This window comes from Oncorhynchus nerka, linkage group LG26 (assembly GCF_034236695.1).
Source record: "Oncorhynchus nerka isolate Pitt River linkage group LG26, Oner_Uvic_2.0, whole genome shotgun sequence".
In the NCBI taxonomy this organism is placed as follows: domain Eukaryota; kingdom Metazoa; phylum Chordata; class Actinopteri; order Salmoniformes; family Salmonidae; genus Oncorhynchus; species Oncorhynchus nerka.
Genome location: NC_088421.1, coordinates 542,912 through 564,578, shown reverse-complemented (window position 1 = coordinate 564,578; position 21,667 = coordinate 542,912). Strand labels below are relative to the sequence as shown.

Genomic DNA, 21,667 nt, shown 5'->3' with positions numbered 1-21,667 from the left:
TTAAACATCAAAACATATAGACCAACTAAAGTTACATTAATAACTGTAAATTAAGCATATAGGAGTACCTATTCCTTTGTTAACCGCTCAACACAGAATAGCAGCAGCTGTGCACTCCCTCAAATCTTTTGGAGAAAATGTCCTTTCTATTTTATTCAGCTTTGTTCAATGGTATTCGTCATAATCTAAAATAATGCCACAGAATTCATTCTTAGAAAATCTTTATCTGCTAAATGAAGTAGTGTACCCCACAGCCATTTGGCATAGCCAAACATAAGGACACCTAACATAAGGACAACTCAGAGTATGCGATTCTCTTCTTCTTAAATAAACTACATTTTCTTCATATCATGTTTCTTCAGACCTGACCAAAATAATGAATGTATTTATTGTCAAGGTGTAGGCTATATTACATGGATTTATTAGACTTTTAAAAATGTAGATGTTCCAAAGGTCTGCATCAGTGGAAGCCAGAATGTGTTAATGTTATTTGCTAGACAATCACCGGCTGACAAAATTTCGTGACCACCGCAGCCCTAGCCAGTCTTTTATTCATGTATTTTTTGTTTTCAAAAATCTAGGTTACTCATTTCAAACAGGTTTCAAAGCATACGCGATAGTTTCAAACGCTACCACGATGACGTCCGAAGCTTCGTTTGATCATATGGTTTTTCAAACAGTGTGTGGCAAAATGCGAGATCCCAACTGATTCAGCTGTGGTGCCGGTGCTTTCTTTAATGGGAAGAAGGCTGCTGAGGGGAGGACGACTCAAAATAATGGCTGGAACGACGCAAACGGAATTGCATCAAAGACATGGAAACCATGTGTTTGATGTATTCGATAGCGTTCCCCTGATTCCGCTCCAGCCATTATCACGAGCCCGACCTGCCCAATTAAGATGCCACCAACCTCCTGTGGTATCGCTTTCTATTGACATGATTGGTTGACGGTAGGTGGGGATGGGAGATCCTGTATTAACACAGACTCACTTCCTTTGACAGCGTACTACACAACAGCTCTGTGAAGCGCAAGAAGTATGAATGCTCTGACTTCAGCTGAGGCCAAATCACAGTAAAATGCTGTACGGCAACTGCAGACTCAGATTAACCATGCAGAGCCTTTTATGCTTTATCTGGCAATGCTGTCCTGGAGGCTCAGTATGGAGGGTGTGACTCAATTGTGGTGCTTCCGGGAGCTTGTGGAGGCCAAATCGAGCTCCGCACCGTATCGCCATGCGCCTCCCAAATATTTAACAACGTGAAAATTATGTCATGGCTTTAGAAGCTTCTGATAGGCTAATTGACATAATTTTAGTCAATTGGAGGTGTACTTGTGGATGTATTTCAAGGCCTACCTTCAAACTCAGTGCCTCTTTGCTTGACATCATGATAAAATCAAAAGAAATCAGTCAAGACCTCAGAAAAAAGATTGTAGACCTCCACATGTCTGGTTCATCCTTGGGAGCAATTTCCAAATGCCTGAAGGTACCACATTCATCTGTACAAACAGTAGTACGCAAGTATAAACACCATGGGACCACGCAGCCATCATACCACTCAAGAAGGAGACGTGTTCTGTCTCCTAGAGATGAACGTACTTTGGTGCTAAAAGGGTTAATCCCAGAACAACAGCAAAGGACCTTGAAGATGCTGGAAGAAACAGGTACAAAAGTATCTATATCCACAGTAAAACTAGTCCTATATCGACATAACCTGAAAGGCCGCTCAGCAAGAAAGAAGCCACTGCTCCAAAACCACCATAACAAAAGCCAGACTACGGTTTGCAACTGCACATGGGGACAAAGATCGTACTTTTTGAAGAAATGTCCTCTGGTCTGATGAAAAAAAAATAGAACTGTTTGGCCATAATGACCATCGTTATGTTTGGAGGAAAAAGGGGGAAGCTTACAAGCAGAAGAACACCATCCCATCGTGAAACACGGGGGTGGCAGCATCATGTTGTGGGGGTGCTTTGCTGCAGGAGGGACTGGCGCACTTCACAAAAAAGATGGTATCATGAGGCAGGAAAATTATGTGCATATATTGAAGCAACATCTCAAGACATCAGTCAGAAAGTTAAAGCTTGGTAGTAAATGGGTCTTCTAAATGGACAATGACTCCAAAGTTGTGGCAAAATGGCTTAAGGACAACAAAATCAAGGTATTGGAGTGGCCATCACAAAGCCCTGACCTCAATCCAATATAAAATTTGTGGGAAGAACTGAAAAAGTGAGTGCGAGCAAGGAGGCCTACAAACCGGACTCAGTTACCCCAACTCTGTCAGGAGGAATGGGCCAAAATTCACCCAACTTATTGTGGGAAGCTTGTGGAAGGCTACCCGAAACGTTTGACCCAAGTTAAACAATTTAAAGGCAATGCTACCAAATACTAATTCAGTGTATGTAAATTTCTGACCCACTGAGAATGTGATGAAATAAATAAAAGCTGAAATAATTAATTCTCTCTACTATTATTCTGACATTTCACATTCTTAAAATAAAGTGGTGATCCTAACTAACCCAAGACAGAGAATTTTTACTAGGATTAAATGTCAGAAATGGTGAAAAAGTGAGTTTAAATGTATTTGGCTAAGGTGTATGTAAACTTCCGACTTCAACTGTATCTGAAGCATTCTATCTAAACCCTAAAAGTGTTATTTTACTACGGTACTGACAGTGATCATGATATTGCTCTCCATCATGTTTGTATTCATACATGGTGAGCTACGGTGCAACCGCCCTCCTTCAGGTTGGCTGGTCCCAGCTCGACTGGTCATCTATCACTCACCCATGGAATAGCCTTCCAAGGCAGTCATGGTATCCATTGCGGGAACCAATTTTTGGATGGGCCTAATGTGTGTATATATTGTAGATTGTTTCTATACGGTACCCATTTCAAGCCCAGTGACTCGTTCTGGTCTCAAAACAGCTTCCATTTCAGCACTGACCCATCAATCATGGTGTGCCCACTTCAAACAAGTTTTGGTAGAAATGTATAGTATTGGCAATTATTACTCATATCACTGTCCACCTAGAGGAAAGGGACTGACAAAAGAGAAAATGTTGTCCAATAATGTAAGAAAAAGTAATCTGATGCCTAATCCAATCTGAACATAATCCAAAATGTCACAAGTAGGTGCAAATTCAAGTAAAAAAATATGGAGTCATAAAACCTACATCTGTAAGTGATGAATTTGAATGTTTGTGATTACTAGTGTGTGGGACTCCTGGTCATTGAAAATGTCAGTTATTTAGATGTACCATTGATCTCCATCAAAGAGAAAACACATTTCACTGTGACAATCAAGCATAACGCCATGCTTTTCATATAAGTGATGCGTGTTATGGAATTTGGCTACATGTTTCATAGTTACCTGTGAAAAGATGAGCCTCTATGTATGAATATTTAATCAGATACCGAAGGGTTTATATTATGAATTATCATTTGAATGTCAAGCCTGCACATGTCAGTCTGACATAATTTTATCTGATTTAACCATGTTTTAAATCATGAGATGTTAATTTGATAATTTCTCTCCATCTGCATGGCTTGGCAATGATTATAATGTGCCCACTTCTCTTCCTTTCCAATCTCTTTATTGAAATGTAGATTATTAGTGTTTTGGCCTTGGTTAGATAGAATAAAGGCCTCTTTCTCTGTGTGCATAAAATTGCCTTTTATTTAGACACCACCACCACCCCCCTCATCATCCTCCTCCACCAACCTCAACCCACTTCCTGTCTCCTTCTATCTTCAATTGAAAATCTGGGTCAGCCCCTTTCTCCTGGGGCGTGTCCATTGACCTTCCCACTTTCTCCATTTGTAGGGACAATGCTGTGTGTTGTGTATGTGTGTGGCTGCCTGAATTCAAACCCTACTGTGGACCAAACTGGACTGCCCTGCCAAAAGCCCACATTCCAAAATGGAAATGTGTGGCACTGCCTGCACTCAAACCCTATAGAGGTTCAAACAAAGTGGCAATGCTGTTGTGTATGTGTGTGGCTGCCACACCGATCACGAAAAACCTAATCCGGAGGGTTTTCAGTGGTTAGCTTTGCCCACGGTTGTCTGCATGTGAACAATCCCAATGCTGTGTTTTAATGTTTAGAAATGTAAATAATTATGGCTTGCAAAATGTTTCTCAAAACATATGCTGATATGTCCCTTATTTTTCATATCAGCAAGAAAGATACTTACTGTAGCAGGTTTACACAGATCCATACGCTATGTGTGCCTCCAGTTGATGAACTGCACTTCCTCCCGTTATGCTTACACCACAGGATGCAGCTGAAGGGTGGACAGCTCATAATAATGGCTGGAATGAAGTATATGGAATGGCATCAAACACATGGAAACCACTTGTTTGATACCATTCCATTTATTCCGCTCCAGCCATTACTATGAGCCCGTCCTCCCCAATTAATGTGCCGTCTGTGGTTTACACACAGGTGTTCGGTGCCCTAATCTATGGACTTCACATGAATGGGCAGTTGTGCAGCCATGCCCAGCCAATCAGTATGAGTTTTTCCCCACAAAAGGACTTTATTACAGACAGAAAGAGCCCTCCCAGACGATCCCGCAGGTGAAGAAGCCTGATATGGAGGTCCAGGGCTCTCGTGATTACACGTGGTCTGCAGTTGTGAGGCCGGTCGGATGTACTGCCAAATTCTCTACAACAATGTTAGAGGTGGCTTATAGTAAAGAACTGAACATCCAATTTTCTGGCAACAGATCTGTTGGACATTCCTGCAGTCAGCATGCCAATTGCACGCTCCCTCAAAATGTAACACATCTGTGGTGTTGTGTGACAATTGCACATTTTAGAGTGGCCTTTTATTGTCTCCAGCACAAGGTGCATCTGTGTAATGATCATGCTGTTTAATCAGCTTCTTGATATGCCAAACTGGTCAGGTAGATGGATTTTCTTGGCAAAGAAGAAATTTAGTCAGCCACCAATTGTGCAAGTTCTCCTACTTAAAAAGATGAGAGAGGCCTGTAATTTTCATCATAGGTACGCTTCAACTATGACAGACAAAATGAGGAGAAAAAAAACCAGAAAACCACATTGTAGGATTTTTAATTTATTTATTTGCAAATTATGGTGGAAAATAAGTATTTGGTCACCTACAAACAAGCAAGATTTCTGGCTCTCACAGAGCTGTAACTTCTTCTTTAAGAGACTCCTCTGTCCTTCACTCATCATCTGTATTAATGGCACCTGTTTGAACTTGTTATCAGTATAAAAAGACACCTGTCCACAACCTCAAAAAGTCACACTCCAAACTCTACTATGGCCAAGACCAAAGAGCTGTCAAAGGACACCAGAAACAAAATTGTAGACCTGCAACAGGCTGGGAAGACTGCATCTGCATTAGGTAAGCAGCTTGGTTTGAAGAAATCAACTGTGGGAGCAATTATTAGGAAATGGAAATACAAGATCACTGATAATCTCCCTCGATCTGGGGCTCCACGCAAGATCTCATCCCGTGGGGTCAAAATGATCACAAGAACGGTGAGCAAAAATCCCAGAACCACACGGGGGGACCTAGTGAATGACCCTGCAGAGCCTACCATCAGCAAGGGCATTGAAGATGAAACGTGGCTGGGTCTTTCAGCATGACAATGATCCCAAACACACCGCCCGGGCAATGAAGGAGTGGCTTCGTAAGAAGCATTTCAAGGTCCTGGAGGGGCCTAGCCAATCTCCAGATCTCAACCCCATAGAAAATCTTTGGAGGGAGTTGAAAGTCCGTGTTGCCCAGCAACAGCCCCAAAACATCACTGCTCTAGGGGAGATCTTGCATGGAGGAATGGGCCAAAATACCAGCAACAGTGTGTGAAAACCTTGTGAAGACTTACAGAAAACATTTGACCTGTCATTGCCAACAAAGGGTATATAACAAAGTATTGAGATAAACCAAATACTTATTTTCCACCATAATTTGCAAATAAATTCATTAAAAATCCTACAATGTGATTTTCTGGATTTTTTTCTTCTCCTTTTGTCTGTCATAGTTGAAATGTACCTATGATGAAAATGACAGGCCTCATCTTTTTAAGTGGGAGAACTTGCACAATTGGTGGCTGACTAAATACTTTTTTTGCCCCACTGTATGGCTGTACGGGAACACTAACCCTATAAAAGGTATGCAGTAATTTAACTTTTTTTATTTAAGTATTTGTCGCTGAAATGAAAACCTTAACACAAGCGATGTGTTTAACGTTCAGAACTAGCATCGGGGCTCATAAAACTCCCCTGACCAGAATATACTATTATCAATAGGCGCTAAAGGTAGTAAGGGTCTATGAATGGGTGATTAAATTACTTCTATACAGTGGAACAAACTAAGCAATTACTGTTGTGTGTTGTGCATGTGTGTGACTGCCTGCCCTCGACCCCTTCAATGGACTTCTCTGCCAAAAACCCGGCCACATTCCAGAGCTGGTCCCGTGGGGATACTGGCATGAGCTCTGAGGATGACGACCAATGGGTGTTGGACTTGTTCAGAGGTCCAGCCTCCCACCATGCCTGGCTCCAGCTATGTGCATCCTCTCATGGAAGAAAAACATGCGTTCTCTTCCAATGGAAATTTGCATTTGACTCATCTAAACCATTCCCATAGGGAAGATAGGCTGACACTGATGAACATTTGTGTTACTGAAAAAAAATGGGAGCTTGTGTGAAATCACAAAATAGGTCACTCAGAAAACGTGGCTATCAATAGATAATTTGTCTGGCTACACAAAAATCCTTGCTCCGGCCAAACACTACGTTAAGTTTCTTCTCCGAGTCTGGATCGGGTACCTCACTGAAGATTTTTATAATGGAAATCAATTATAATAGAAAAAAATGATGGGTTGGGCCAGAGCAAGATCACATGAAAATTAGTAATGGGCTTTGATACTCTTGATTGGTTAAAGATGATCCACTCGCTGATTTCTTTGTTTTGTACAACACCCTTCATTTTGACGTCACCACAAACAACTTCAATGATGGCAGTCTGACTAATGTATCAAACGATAGAGCAGCAGAATAATTCAGTTTTGAGTCATCAGGAAAATAGATAGCCTATAACAGGCACACAAATGAAACCATCATTAAAAAGACCCACTAATGAAGTAGAAAATAACTAGAAAGGAATACTTGTCAAATCTTCATGCTCTCAAAGATGTTGGCGACAACTCACAAATAAGACTTAATGACTTCAGAATATCTAGTTATCCACAGGATATCAGTCTGCTTCAAACAATGTTGACTTGTGGTTCATATTTGATGAAGACTGAGAAATTGTACTGAGAATACAAATAAAGGAAATAAGAGACAAGACATTTTAATCTCAATGGTTTATGCCAGAGCAATAAAAATGATAATTTCTAGGAATCTCATACATTATTTAATGCTGCTCTTACATTGCAGCATTTCATTGTGTGACATCAAAAGCAATTTGTTCTCATGCACCACTGCTCTGAAATGCCAACTGAGATAATTGAAGTTAGTCATTCGATGTTAGCCATATTTGTCCGGTAACATTGAAAATGTTGGCACTGAAGATTACAGTCATTGCGGTTGTATTGATTCATGTGTGGGCAGTAGCAGCAATTTCATTCGTCAAATAACAGTGAAAATGTGCTCTACTCAATAAAGGGCAAATAGTTAACTGACAAAAGCTTTCAACAGCTCAAGGTCTCAGAGTAATATCCTGGCTGGTTACCTCATCGCTTGCAATGACCGTTTCTAATCTCATATGAAAATATATGTACTTAAATTAGGGTCAGTTACTTCTTCTATACTGTCCATACTGTAATGTTATCACTATTTGGTTTGCCAAGTGAATTATCCTTGGCAGAACAGGCACCATATAATTCTGTCTGAATTAATCTACACCTAATGCACTCAACACGAGGAATAAATTACATCTTGCCAATTTAATGGTTTCTACCATTCTAGATGTACTAAAAACGGTGATAAATGAAAAACATTAGTGAACTGGACGTCTTCCATGTAAACTTTTCCAATAAGCAGAAGATACACGAGAGGTGACAGCCAAAACGTCTGCTACTGTACAGTAATGTGAGCAAACGCTTTTCAAGGGGGAGATCCAAAGAGTAGGGCCAGTGAGTGACTTATTTTCCTTGAAAAAAATATTTAGTTACATAACGAATTTGATATGTTTGGTGATATGCAAGGTCTTCTTTAAGGTTGGTTTTCACTGTGCAGTTAGCTAGCATGGCTGAGTGAGTGGATTAGGGAGGGAGGGGGTGAGTGGGAACAGAGCGGGTCTTTTTACCCCCTCAGACGTCCGTCATCTCGTCCTCCATGTCATCCCCCTCGGCCTCCCCCTCCTCCTCCTCCTCCTCCTCGTCCGACGTCAGATCCAACTCATCCATCTGAGACACACATTTTGGACACGAGCAGATGAACAGGTAGTTATCCCTGGGAAGAGAATAACGATGTTACATAAGTCACACGGCTGCGTGTCTCGTTCTGGACAAAGATTGCCTTTGTATAAAGAATAAAGAATATAACGCAGACTGATAAAATACATTTGCATCAATCTGCGAGCTCCTCAAAAATAAATGCCATGATTCAACACGGTAAACTTACTGTTTATGTAAGCGTAATACAATGTGGGTCTGAATAGGAAGAGGAAGCGAGACACCCTACTCGCTGTTTTGGTCTGGTTCAATGAAAGTCAATGAACTAAGTAGAACAGACTCAGCTGCTATTGCATTGGTGTCTATGGGGGAGACAACCAGTTAAAGGTCTAATGCAGACATTTTAATCTCAATATCAAATCATTTCTGGGTAAAAATTAAGTAGGTTACTGTGATTGTTATAAATTTAAACCGTTGAAAAGAAGCAAAAATAGCAATTTCTTAAGCAAGAATTTAGCTAGGACTGTCTGGGAGGGTCTGAGTTGGGAGTTGAAAACTACCTCTTATTGGCAGAGGTTTAGAACTCTTTGGTTATTGGTCTACTAACAAACCAATGTCACCAGGCAGGCCAAAACGCCATCCCACAAAAACAGGCTGACATTTCCAAACAGCTCTTATACCAAAGGGGCATTATCATAATTTTCAACATTTCAAAGTATTATTCCAACTTCAGTGTGGGAATATATAATACATGGCGAAAAGTATGTGGACACCTGCTCGTCGAACATCTTATTCCATAATCATGGACATTCATATGGAGTTGGTCCCCCCATCGACTCTATAACAGCCTCCACTCTTCTGGGAAGGCTTTAATGTTGGTCACTGATTTTGGGTGATGAGGCATGGCTCGAAGTCGGCGTTCCAATTCATCCCAAAGGTGTTTGATGGGGATGAGAGTTCTTCCACACAGATCTCAACAAACCATTTCTGCGTGGACCTCACTTTGTGCTCGGGGGCATTGTCATGCTGAAACAAGAAAGGGCCTTCCCCAAACTAGTGCCACAAAGTTGGAAGCCCAGAAATGTCTAGAATGTCATTGTATGCTGTAGCATTAAGATATCCCTTCAGGGGCCTAGCACAAACCATGAAAAACAGCCCCAGACGATTGTTCCTCCTCTACCAAACTTTACAGTTGGCACTATGCATTCGGGCAGGTAGTGTTCTCCTGGCATCCGCCAACCCAAGATTCGTCCGTCGGAATGCCAGATGGTGAAGCGTGATTCATCACTCCAGAGAACGCATTTCCACTGCTCCAGAGTCCAATAGGAATGAGCTTTACACCACTCCAGCCGACGCTTGGCATTGCGCATGGTGATCTTAGGCTTGTGTGTGGCTGCTCGGCCATGGAAACCCCTTTCATGGCGCTCCCGACGAACAGTTCTTGTGCTGACGTTGCTTCCAGAGGCAGCTTGGAACTCGGTAGAGTGTTGCAACTGAGGACAGATGATTTTTACACGCAAATCGCTTCAGCAATCGGTGGTCCCGTTCTGTGAGCTTGTGTGGCCTACCACTTTGCGGCCGTGCCATTGTTGCTCCTAGATGTTTCCACTTCAAAATAATAGCACTTACAGTTGACCGGGGCAGTTCTAGCAGGGCAGAAATTTGAAGGACTGACTTGTTGGAAAGGTGGCATCTTATAACGGTACCAAGTTGAAAGTCAGTGAGCTCTTCAATAAGGCCTTCTACTGCCAATGTTTGTCTATGGATATTGCATGGCTGTGTGCTCGGTTTTATACACCTGTCAAAATGGCCGAATCCACTCATTTGAAGGGGTGTACACATACTTTTGTATATAAAGTGTATATAAAGCACAGGAAATGTTTGACTGAACTGGGCCTTTAAGTAGACTGGAATGGGCTTCTTTCTTTTTTCTTCTTCAACGGTAAACCACCTGAGTGAACCATCTTAATTTATCCACCATCTTTGGTTCTCATTTTCTGAGAAAAGAGACCGAGACCAGTCTTTGTTCATGCTTCACTACCTTCAGTTTCTGGGAGTTGCAGATTTTCAAGGTGAAGTGCCTTTCAACAGGATACAGTGAATATGAATCCAAAATGGGTTCCCGCAGAGCAAACCAGCCCTGGGTTTAAGGGGGTAAAAATCAGTACCGGAGCATAGGTAGGCACCGGAATAACTGCCAGAACCCCTTGGCTGTGCTGGACCCGGACTGCCCGTTATTGCCTGGGAGGGTGGCCATTGATCTTGACTGAACTAGTAACAGTTTGAGTCTGTCAAAAGGATTGGTACACAGGGGATTTCAGTTGTTTACCTCAGGATTTTGTGTCTGCTATGACGGCTCCTGTCACGCTGACAGCAGTCCAAGTAACTGATACCGATCTCCTGGAGATGTGAGGAAACAGAGTTTAACATGTTAGCAGATGAGGACATTCACATCGAAAGACCTCCCATTACAGTTACTATATAGGGATTCATTTACACAACAATGAATGACAGTTAGCCACTTCAAACTACTAGAGTTATTCAAGTTTTGTTACTTTATCTGGTTGTTTCATGTTTATTCAGCAGCAGGCGCCAAATCTTGTCACTATCCTGTCATGGTCATTAGAACGACACTAAAGCGCTCACATTTTTTGCCAGAATTCAATCGGCTGGCAAAACATTTCTCTGGCCCCTTCTGACGCTTCTGTAACGGGCAGATGCAACCCTTCTCAATCTCTCTGACAGCCTGACACAACCGCTCTAATCCTTAAAGCCTCAGACCCCTAATACCGGCTGACAACATAGCCAGCCAGGATGTTCTGTCCCATCTATCCACGGACAGAATTTATCACCCCCACCCCACCCCAGCATCCTCTTCTGACCTCTCCAGGGCTGATGTCACTTAGGGCACTGAGATGAAGCAAGAAGTTGTTGCTCGGGAAAGATGCCGCCGCATTCGGTATGCAGCTATGGTTACCTAGAGAGTAGATGAAATAATCAAACAATCAAACTTTTGACCAGTGAAAAAAATTATTTCTAGTTCATTTAATTGATTCTGTATGTTGAGCAAGTTTGAGGATTCTGGGAGCTGGGGTTAGAAACCATCCGATAGTGACGACTCACATGCGCTTTGCAGTAGGAAGAGCCCGGAACCCTCGCAGTTCAGAAAGTCACCGGTCTCTGCGGAGACAAATCTAATTCAGCTCTGACCTCCATTGTCAGTAGAGGAGATTCATTCCATATTACTAACGATTTCAAATATGCCTGAGTCAAGCCACCCCAATTCAGAGGCGCCAGGTATGATTTACTATCTTTCATAAAAATGTGAGCTGTACAAAGCCTCTGAAGAACTTTCTTGGTAATGTAGGTTTTAGACTCAAATCTATTTATCAGACAGTTTTCCGCAGTATTCCTCAAACGGTACAGATGTCACAGGAAACGGCACTGTATTTGAGTGTAGGGAGGGAATTGTGACCTTTCTCGACATCCTTGTATAGTTGGTCAATGAAGGAATCCAATTGCTCCCTCTGCTGGCTAGTCAGCGCCAAAGCATCACATGCATGAACCCATTGGCTGAGAGAACTAGATAACGAGACATAAGAAACAATGTCAGCACTTTAAATTGAAAAATATTCAGACTAATGGCACAGTGCATTATTTATGAGTTGGAGATTTAGAGATGAACCTTACCTGGTACCTATACCCTGACCATTGGTCCCCACAAGGGAGAAGAGGGAACGAAATCCCTCAGGTGTAAACCACTGTAACATGCAAGGACACACCTTATAGCATAAACTATCTGCATCATAATCACACATGTCCATAAGAAATTGTTCAATCAAAGACATTATTTTACAGTCTTGTCTACTGGGAGCGAAGAAGTAGCTAAGTACCAGCTCGAAAAACATGTACAGTCGTGGCCAAAAGTTGAGAATGACACAAATATTAATTTTCACAAAGTCTGCTGCCTCAGTTTGTATGATGGCAATTTGCATATACTCAAGAATGTTATGGAGAGTGATCAGATGAATTGCAAAGTCCCTCTTTGCCATGTAAATGAACTGAATCCCCCAAAAACATTTCCACTGCATTTCAGCCCTGCCACAAAAGGACCAGCTGACGTCATGTCAGTGATTCTCTCGTTAACACAGGTGTGAGTGTTGACGAGGACAGGGCTGGAGATCACTCTGAGATGCTGATTGAGTTGGAATAACAGACTGGAAACTTCAAAAGGAGGGTGGTGCTTGGAATCATAGCTCTTCCTCTGTCAACCATGGTTACCTGCAAGGAAACATGTGCAGTCATCATTGCTTTGCACAAAAGGGCTTCACAGGCAAGGATATTGCTGCCAGTAAGATTGCACATAAATCAACCATTCATCAGATCATCAAGAACTTCAAGGAGAGCTGTTCAATTGTTGTGAAGAAGGCTTCAGGGCGCCCAAGAAAGTCCAGCAAGCGCCAGGACCGTCTCCTAAAGTTGATTCAGCTGTGGGATCGGGGCACCAGCAGTACAGAGATGGCTCAGAAATGGCAGGAGGCAGGTGTGTGAGTGCATCTGCACACACAGTTGAGGTGAAGACTTTGAGGATGGCCTGGTGTCAAGAAGGGCAGCAAAGAAGCCACTTATCTCCAGGAAAAACATCAGGGACCAACTGATATTCTGCAAAAGGTACATGGATTGGACTGCTGAGGACTCGGGTAAAGTTATTTTCTCTGATGAATCCCCTTTCCGATGATTTGGGGCATCCGGAAAAAAGCTTGTCCGGAGAAGACAAGGTGAGCGCTACCATCAGTCCTGTGTCATGCCAACAGTAAAGCATCCTGAGACCATTCATGTGTGGGTTTGCTTCTCAGCCAAGGGAGTGGGCTCACTCACAATTTTTCCTAAGAACACAGCCACGAATAAAGAATGGTACCAACACATCCTTCGAGAGCAACTTCTCCCAACCATCCAGGAACAGTTTGGTGACGAACAATTCATTTTCCAGCATGATGGAGCACCTTGCAATAAGGCAAAAGTGATAACTACGTGGCTCAGGGAACAAAACATCGATATTTTGGGTCCATGGCCAGGAAACTCCCCAGACCTTAATCCATTACATTACATTTACATTTAAGTCATTTAGCAGACGCTCTTATCCAGAGCGACTTACAAATTGGTGCGTTCACCTTAAGACATCCAGTGGAACAGCCACTTTACAATAGTGCATCTAAATCTTTTAAGGGGGGAGGGGGTGAGAAGGATTACTTTATCCTATCCTAGGTATTCCTGAAAGAGGTGGGGTTTCAGGAGTCTCCGGAAGGTGGTGATTGACTCCGCTGTCCTGGCGTCGTGAGGGAGTTTGTTCCACCATTGGGGGGCCAGAGCAGCGAACAGTTTTGACTGGGCTGCGCGGGAACTGTACTTCCTCAGTGGTAGGGAGGCGAGCAGGCCAGAGGTGGATGAACGCAGTGCCCTTGTTTGGGTGTAGGGCCTGGAGGTACTGAGGTGCCGTTCCCCTCACAGCTCCGTAGGCAAGCACCATGGTCTTGTAGCGGATGCGAGCTTCAACTGGAAGCCAGTGGAGAGAGCGGAGGAGCGGGGTGACGTGAGAGAACTTGGGAAGGTTGAACACCAGACAGGCTGCGGCGTTCTGGATGAGTTGTAGGGGTTTAATGGCACAGGCAGGGAGCCCAGCCAACAGCGAGTTGCAGTAATCCAGACGGGAGATGACAAGTGCCTGGATTAGGACCTGCGCTGCTTCCTGTGTGAGGCAGGGTCGTACTCTGCGGATGTTGTAGAGCATGAACCTACAAGAACGGGCCACCGCCTTGATGTTAGTTGAGAACGACAGGGTGTTGTCCAGGATCACGCCAAGGTTCTTAGCGCTCTGGGAGGAGGACACAATGGAGTTGTCAACCGTGATGGCGAGATCATGGAACGGGCAGTCCTTCCCCAGGAGGAAGAGCAGCTCGTCTTGCCGAGGTTCAGCTTGAGGTGGTGATCCGTCATCCACACTGATATGTCTGCCAGACATGCAGAGATGCGATTCGCCACCTGGTCATCAGAAGGGGGAAAGGAGAAGATTAATTGTGTGTCGTCTGCATAGCAATGATAGGAGAGACCATGTGAGGTTATGACAGAGCCAAGTGACTTGGTGTATAGCGAGAATAGGAGAGGGCCTAGAACAGAGCCCTGGGGGACGCCAGTGGTGAGAGCGCGTGGTGAGGAGACAGATTCTCGCCACGCCACCTGGTAGGAGCGACCTGTCAGGTAGGACGCAATCCAAGCGTGGGCCGCGCCGGAGATGCCCAACTCGGAGGGTGGAGAGGAGGATCTAATGGTTCACAGTATCGAAGGCAGCCGATAGGTCTAGAAGGATGAGAGCAGAGGAGAGAGAGTTAGCTTTAGCAGTGCGGAGGGCCTCCGTGATACAGAGAAGAGCAGTCTCAGTTGAATGACTAGTCTTGAAACCTGACTGATTTGGATCAAGAAGGTCATTCTGAGAGAGATAGCGGGAGAGCTGGCCAAGGACGGCACGTTCAAGAGTTTTGGAGAGAAAAGAAAGAAGGGATACTGGTCTGTAGTTGTTGACATCGGAGGGATCGAGTGTAGGTTTTTCAGAAGGGGTGCAACTCTCGCTCTCTTGAAGACAGAAGGGACGTAGCCAGCGGTCAGGGATGAGTTGATGAGCGAGGTGAGGTAAGGGAGAAGGTCTCCGGAAATGGTCTGGAGAAGAGAGGAGGGAATAGGGTCAAGCGGGCAGGTTGTTGGGCGGCCGGCCGTCACAAGACGCGAGATTTCATCTGGAGAGAGAGGGGAGAAAGAGGTCAGAGCACAGGGTAGGGCAGTGTGAGCAGAACCAGCGGTGTCGTTTGACTTAACAAACGAGGATCGGATGTCGTCGACCTTCTTTTCAAAATGGTTGACGAAGTCATCTGCAGAGAGGGAGGGGGGGGGGGGAGGAGGATTCAGGAGGGAGGAGAAGGTGGCAAAGAGCTTCCTAGGGTTAGAGGCAGATGCTTGGACTTTAGAGTGGTAGAAAGTGGCTTTAGCAGCATAATCCCATTGAGAACGTGTGGTCGATCCTCAAAAGGCGGGTGGACAAACAAAAACCCACAAATTCTGACAAACTCCAAGCATTGATTATGCAATAATGGGCTGCCATCGGTCAGGATGTGGCCCAGAAGTTAATTGACATCATACCAGGGCAGATTGCAGAGGTCTTGAAAAAGAAGGGTCAACACTGCAAATATTGACTCTCAACTTCAATTGTCAATAAAAGCCTTTGACACTTATGAAATGCTTGTAATTATACTTCAGTATTCAATAGTAACATCTGACAAAAATATCTAGACACTGAGGCAGCAGACTTTGTGAAAATTTATATTTGTGTCATTCTCAAAACTTTTGGCCACGACTTTATGTCTATAAATAAATTGGTTGAGAAAGGGGAAATGGTGCCGCACTCACCCGATTGAGATGATCGTCGTAAAGTGCCGTTGTAAACAGGGTTCGTAGTACGGTCAACTGCCCCTACAAACCCAATACAATATGTCAAAATGAAGGTAACAGTCATTAAGTAACCGTTTTAAAATCTATTCCAATGGTGACTCAAAGGTAATACTGACCACATTTTCTTTTAACCAACTTTGAAGCTCAAACCTGGTTTCCTCAATTCTTCTCAAAGCACATTGGAGGAGTGTTCCAAGGTCCTTTCCTCAGACCTCCTCCAATGAGCCTTAAGGGGAATTTAGGAAACAAGGATGGGGGAAGCAAGGATTTAACAGTGTGTAGCTAACATTTGTAGACACAGTCATTATCTCTATGCTTACCTGGAACTTCTCTCCCAGCAGCTTATGTGCAATGTCTTCCTCCTCGTTGGCCGCACGGCTGCAGAATTGAGAGAACAGCTTCTGCCAGTGCCCTTTGTCTTGGGCCTGCATGACACAAATTATTCAAACATTATTATTATGTTTGAGAAATACATATTATGCACAGGTATGCAAAGAATATAGGTTTATTATATCAAACTGACAGGTTAAATGCTTCTCCAGGCATTGTGAAGATCTTTCAATCTCCAAAAACCTTAATCTCAAACTAACATTCACCACAAAGACAGAATGAAAATACAAAGTGCAACCCACTTTGGAACTGGAGAAGCTCAACAAAAAAAGGCTGAGGCACACCTGTTTGACAGTGGCCACCATCCTGGCCATGAGCATGATGCTGGAGGTCTCAGGAGGGTAGTGCATGCTCCTAGGGGACAGATAAAGGACAATGTCAATTCATACTGCAGAAATCACAGACAAAATATAACTGGGTCTGGATCTGAAAACGTTACTAGCTGTCAAATCCTTGCTTTCTCGTCCTCGTTTACACAAATCGAATTAGTTGCAAGGGAGGGTGCTTTGAGAGGGAGGTGAGGAATTAGAGGAAATGAGGAAGCAAGGATTTGACAGCTAGTAAAAATATTAAATCCAGCCCAAGAAAAATATGGGCCCCATCTAGTGGTATTCAATTAAACAGAAAATCCATCTCTCACCTCCAGGCATCCTTTAGTTTGCTGATGGGGTGGTTTGGGTCCTCTTGGGAGGTGCCTAGGCACAGGGCCCGATGGTACTGGTCTGCCGCAGCCTGCCGACACTCGTTGCTACAGTACATCACCTGCAGGGGGAAACAAAGTCTGACTGAAACCCAAAACGAGACACTGGACTAGATTGGAGGAAGTAGCTACAGGATATCAACACATCTCCATGTGGCATTGGGTAGGTACATCTCATTTAAGTGGCTTCTAATCCTTCATATTTACTGATCTGAAAACACAGGAATCTTCCATATTGCTTTCCACTACAATGTATGTATTTATTTGTATTTTTTAGGGAGTAGATCAGCTTGAATATTGAAGATTAATAGAACCCACAATCTATGTCATTGTCTTCATAATTTCCAATCCCCCATATGTTTTATCATTTCCCCTTTATTATTATTCCCCTAATATGAGTAATCTAATGGACAACAATACTTAGGCCTCTACTTAAAGCTTATACATAAAATATACAGTCACAGAATATTTGACATTAGTTGTCTTTTTTTGTACCACCCTTCTGTTACCCTCAAATCCTCCCATCAATCTCATTCCCAAATATTTTTCAACTCTGCTGTAATGTTTCATAAAAGTCCTGAACCTTTCTATTCTCATAGAAAGAAATGAAAGATGAACATTTTTACTTGGAGTATTATTAGATTGATTGATTGACTATGGCTTTTCAAGTCACCCAGCAGTGCTATTTGCAGTGCTATCTCCAGGTAAACATTGTAAATCTTAAGCCATTTCTGAACCTGTGACCAAAAACACGCTACATGTGGACAGTACCAAAACAAGTGATCTAATGATTCTGTATCCCCACAGCAAAATCTACAGAGCTGGGATGGATGTTTCCCCATATACATAACATTTTAATGGTTGCAAGAATTTAGCAAAATAATTTAAAATGGGACAACTATACGTTTTGAATCCATCAGTTCATAAACCATGTGCCATGGAATCGGCACATTGAAAATCTCTTCCCAACTAATTTGCAACCTTTATGGCGCAGCTGTCCATTTTTTGGTCCTTAAATGAAACTGGTATATTTATTTTTTCTTTAACCAATTTTGGTCTAATGTAGGGCAAGTGGTAATGCTGCAATCAGTTGGCTGTAGTTTTGAATAAAGCAGACATTTCTGTATATTAATGTTAGCCGTATGTGTGACATAACTCCCTCAGCTGCATTTATGATATTATTAACAAAGATTAGATAATTATATGATTTTTCCAAAAATAAAATATATATTTTTTGTATCAATTAGTATAGGAGTTTAACCATAATATTTGTTGTAATATTTGTTCTGTCTTTTAACTTAGATTAAACTGAAATTGCAACCAGCTTTCCATGGCTTGTTTCAAAAATAGGGATATTCTAGAGATTATTTCATTTTCAAATAACCGAAAGGTGTTGTAATCTGAATAAAAGGAAAAAAGGCTTTTTTGAACGCGTGATGACCTATTCTTACTAATCTGCTGGAAAACCAGTTCAGATTGAAGTACAACTTTTGTATGACTGAAGCAAAACAAGTCGTTCAATGTAGCCAGGGCCATGAGTAAATACGTAAACTGGGATATGACTAAATAATTAATCAGGGTGATTTTCCAACAAATAGACAGGTATTTACCTTTTCATGTATCTAATTTTGCTAACTTTCTATTAGAATGCATTGTGGTGAAAACAAAAAGTCTATACACAGTGAGTGCAAATGAGGTAAGATACGGGAGTTAAGGCAATAAATAGGCCATGGTGGCAAAGTAATTACAATATAGCAATTAAAACACAAATGGTACGTGTTTATTAATAGATATGCTGGTAGTGGACAACATTGTTTCACTCCTCTTGAAAGTTTAATACTTTCTGAGAAGTAGCCATTATTTACTCGTTTACAACTGGAGTTACTATACATAACTTTAACCCATTGTATAAGAGATCCTCCAAAATTAAAATACTCCATTTATATATAAATCCTAGTCGTACTTTTCAAAATGAACACCAGGCCCGGTTTCCCCGATTTTTCATAGTGTTCTATTGTTTCCAGTACTTCTCTTATATTATTTCCTATGTATCATCCATGTAAGAAAAAACTTGTCTGACAATAGTTTTTTTAGTTTTTATTCTATGCATTTTGCTAGAATTTTTGCATCACAACAGTGAAGTGTAAAGGGCAGTTTATTAAGGTGGGCTGGATTTACCACCTGGGTCCGGTTTCAGTAATAGTGAAATCAGACCTTCTTGCTGAGTATTCAATAGTCTACCATTTTTATAGAAGTGATCAAAACATGCTAATAAAGGAAAAAGGTTTGATGTACCTCAACTGGTATGCCATCCAGCCCTGGAGTTTTACTGGACTTAAAGGCTTTAATTGCATCAAGAAGTTCCTCCTCTGTAATTTGGCCTTCACATGAGTCTTTCTGTACATCTTAATTTTACGCTATTAATAGAAAAAACATCCTTACAATTAAACTTCAGTTTGCGAAGATGCAGGAGACAAACGAAAATATATGCTAAAACCCACTTTCAAAAATGGGTTACAATGTGTTTTTCGATCAGTACTGTCCAGTCCTTAATTGGCAGTGCAGATGAGGAGGACTTGTGAGAGGCACACACCTGGCATTGTGGGCAAGCTTGGTGCAGCTCTGGATGCACTTTGCACAGCTCGGGGTGGGGTAGACTGAGGTCAGGGATGCCACTGAGTCTACGGGCATTATCCTCGGCTGTCTCCAGAGCACGCAAGCAAAACTCACAGGCTGGAGAAGAGACAGGGATGGATGATAAATGAGACAACTAAGGGTCATGTCACTAAATATTAAAGACCATTCAAAAGACTCAAAATGTGAGGTTTCCCCCTTGGCCTATGTTAATCTAAAAAGCAAAGCATGCTGGAACATTTTTGCTCCACGATTTTAGGAAGGAGGATGTGTTCAGTCTGTCAATCACCTAAATCTTGAACCTATAACACCTCACCTTTGTACTTGTACAGGGAATTCCACAAGAACTGGGCAGAGACAAGAGGGCGCTCAATAAAAATGGTGTCTCCTTTCTTGATGGCCTTCTTGGCGAATAATCCCTTGCCCTAAAATAAAAACCAAATGTTTAGATATGAAAAACATCGTCAATTTCAGTAATATGCACCTACCCATACTTTATCCACACAAAGTGTATCCTATTGACTCAGAACAGGCTAGCCATTGCACTTTATTAGCCCCCCAAAAGGTATCTCTGTGCATACCTAGATAGCTAACGTTTCAAGATGCTAGTTGTTTAACTAGACAAAAAGTTTAGCTAGTTTTAAAAGGAATCAGATAGCAATCCATGTGGCATGACGGTGGTGACTGTAATTGGTGGTGAACGTAATTTGCTAGCTAACTACAATAAGCCATTGTAACAGTATACCTTCCCGTCCCTCTCCTCGCCCCTACCCGGGATCGTTCCAGGGAACTTCGGCACACATCTACAACAGCCACCCTCAAAGCATCGTTACCCATCGCTCCACAAAAGCCGCGGCCCTTGCTGAGCAAGGGGAGTGACGTCACCAATTGAAACGCTATTTGCGCGCACCCCGCTAACTAGCTAGCCATTTCACATCGGTTACACCATGATGAATCTAAAACATTAACACAGCTAGCAAGTAACTACGTAGCTATAGCCTGCTAGAAAACGTCAACAAAATGACAACAAATTCTGTCCTGCGAATAATTTTCTTGATTTGCCCAGCCAGTCTACAGATTGACAGCATGCGTGTCAATGAATTTGGCATCAAAACGGTGCTAGATCCGATAAACTTGAAATTAGCTTTTTCAAAATAATCATTGTCTGCACATTACCTTAATCTTGTCAATAAATCGGACTTCCACACAACTGCTAACTTTAGTGGGGTCGACGCAGAGAGAAAACATGTCATCTTGGGGGGCAGCCATCTTCAAAACAACCTTCGACCTTTCAACTCTGACGTTTTTAGAAGAGTCTACCCGTAGGCATTTAGTGGCCTCTAGCGGTTGATTTAGCTAGTATTTTTCCTGTATACAGATTGACTACAATTAGTGCCTTGCAAAATTCTGACATGATTTTATCTTCGATGAAATGTAATGAATCATATTATGAACGCCAAACTTTTTCCAATATTTTACAGCACCTGATAAATGAACGAATTATGCGGAAGCTGACCCTCATTGTCACGCAAAGGTAAATGGCTCACTGTCACACATACATGCATTTGACAGAAGACAAATAAAAGTTTATATATTTTAGAATATTACCTAACATTTTGATAAGCAATTGAATCATATATAACATTTAGTACATTTTGAATAGCAGAAAATACATAGAATAGAATCCTTAATTGAAACAATAAAGTGGTCACTCTACCTCTGATTTGGTTAAAAGCTGAGTGATGATGCGTCTGGAAAAATATCACCACTTTCAAATTCATAGACAAAGCTATTGATGCAAGGACTGACCATCCATGATATACCAATTATAGTTTTAACCATGTTGAGGCTACACAGTATTTGTTTACATTGTTTACAAACATTGGAGTAAAATAATCTTATATTTTGGGTTCTGATGGGGGTACATTTGAACTAAACTAATGAGGCATTTATAAGTTATATTCTTCAAGAATTAATGGATATATATAATTAAATTAAGTCCAAAAATGAATTTAGCAACTAAGGATTCCAGTTTTAAATATGTAGAGGAGGTAATGGCTAACACATTGGTT

At 42.1% G+C, this 21,667-nt stretch overlaps 1 protein-coding gene across 2 annotated transcripts; it reads right to left on the bottom strand.

Annotated features, from left to right (window-relative positions):
- Window positions 1-7,313: 7,313 nt before the first annotated feature.
- Window positions 7,314-20,904, bottom strand: smyd5 (SMYD family member 5). 2 transcript variants are annotated; one of them, XM_029635201.2, is made up of 13 exons: window positions 20,772-20,901; window positions 19,912-20,020; window positions 19,555-19,694; window positions 16,902-17,023; window positions 16,546-16,615; window positions 16,192-16,296; window positions 15,830-15,892; window positions 12,065-12,135; window positions 11,850-11,956; window positions 11,498-11,554; window positions 11,257-11,351; window positions 10,704-10,774; window positions 7,314-8,432 (listed from the first exon to the last, which is right to left on the bottom strand). In XM_029635201.2, the coding sequence occupies exons 1-13, from the start codon at window positions 20,862-20,864 to the stop codon at window positions 8,291-8,293; spliced, it is 1,245 nt and encodes a 414-aa protein (XP_029491061.1). In that variant the 5' UTR covers window positions 20,865-20,901; the 3' UTR covers window positions 7,314-8,290. The 2 variants fall into 2 exon arrangements, with proteins under 2 accessions (XP_029491061.1, XP_064867142.1); XM_065011070.1 differs by lacking the exons at window positions 7,314-8,432; window positions 10,704-10,774; window positions 11,257-11,351; ... (1 more) ...; window positions 11,850-11,956; window positions 12,065-12,135 and adding an exon at window positions 14,639-15,085 and having other exon boundaries at window positions 20,772-20,904.
- Between the last annotated feature and the right edge of the window lie 763 nt (window positions 20,905-21,667).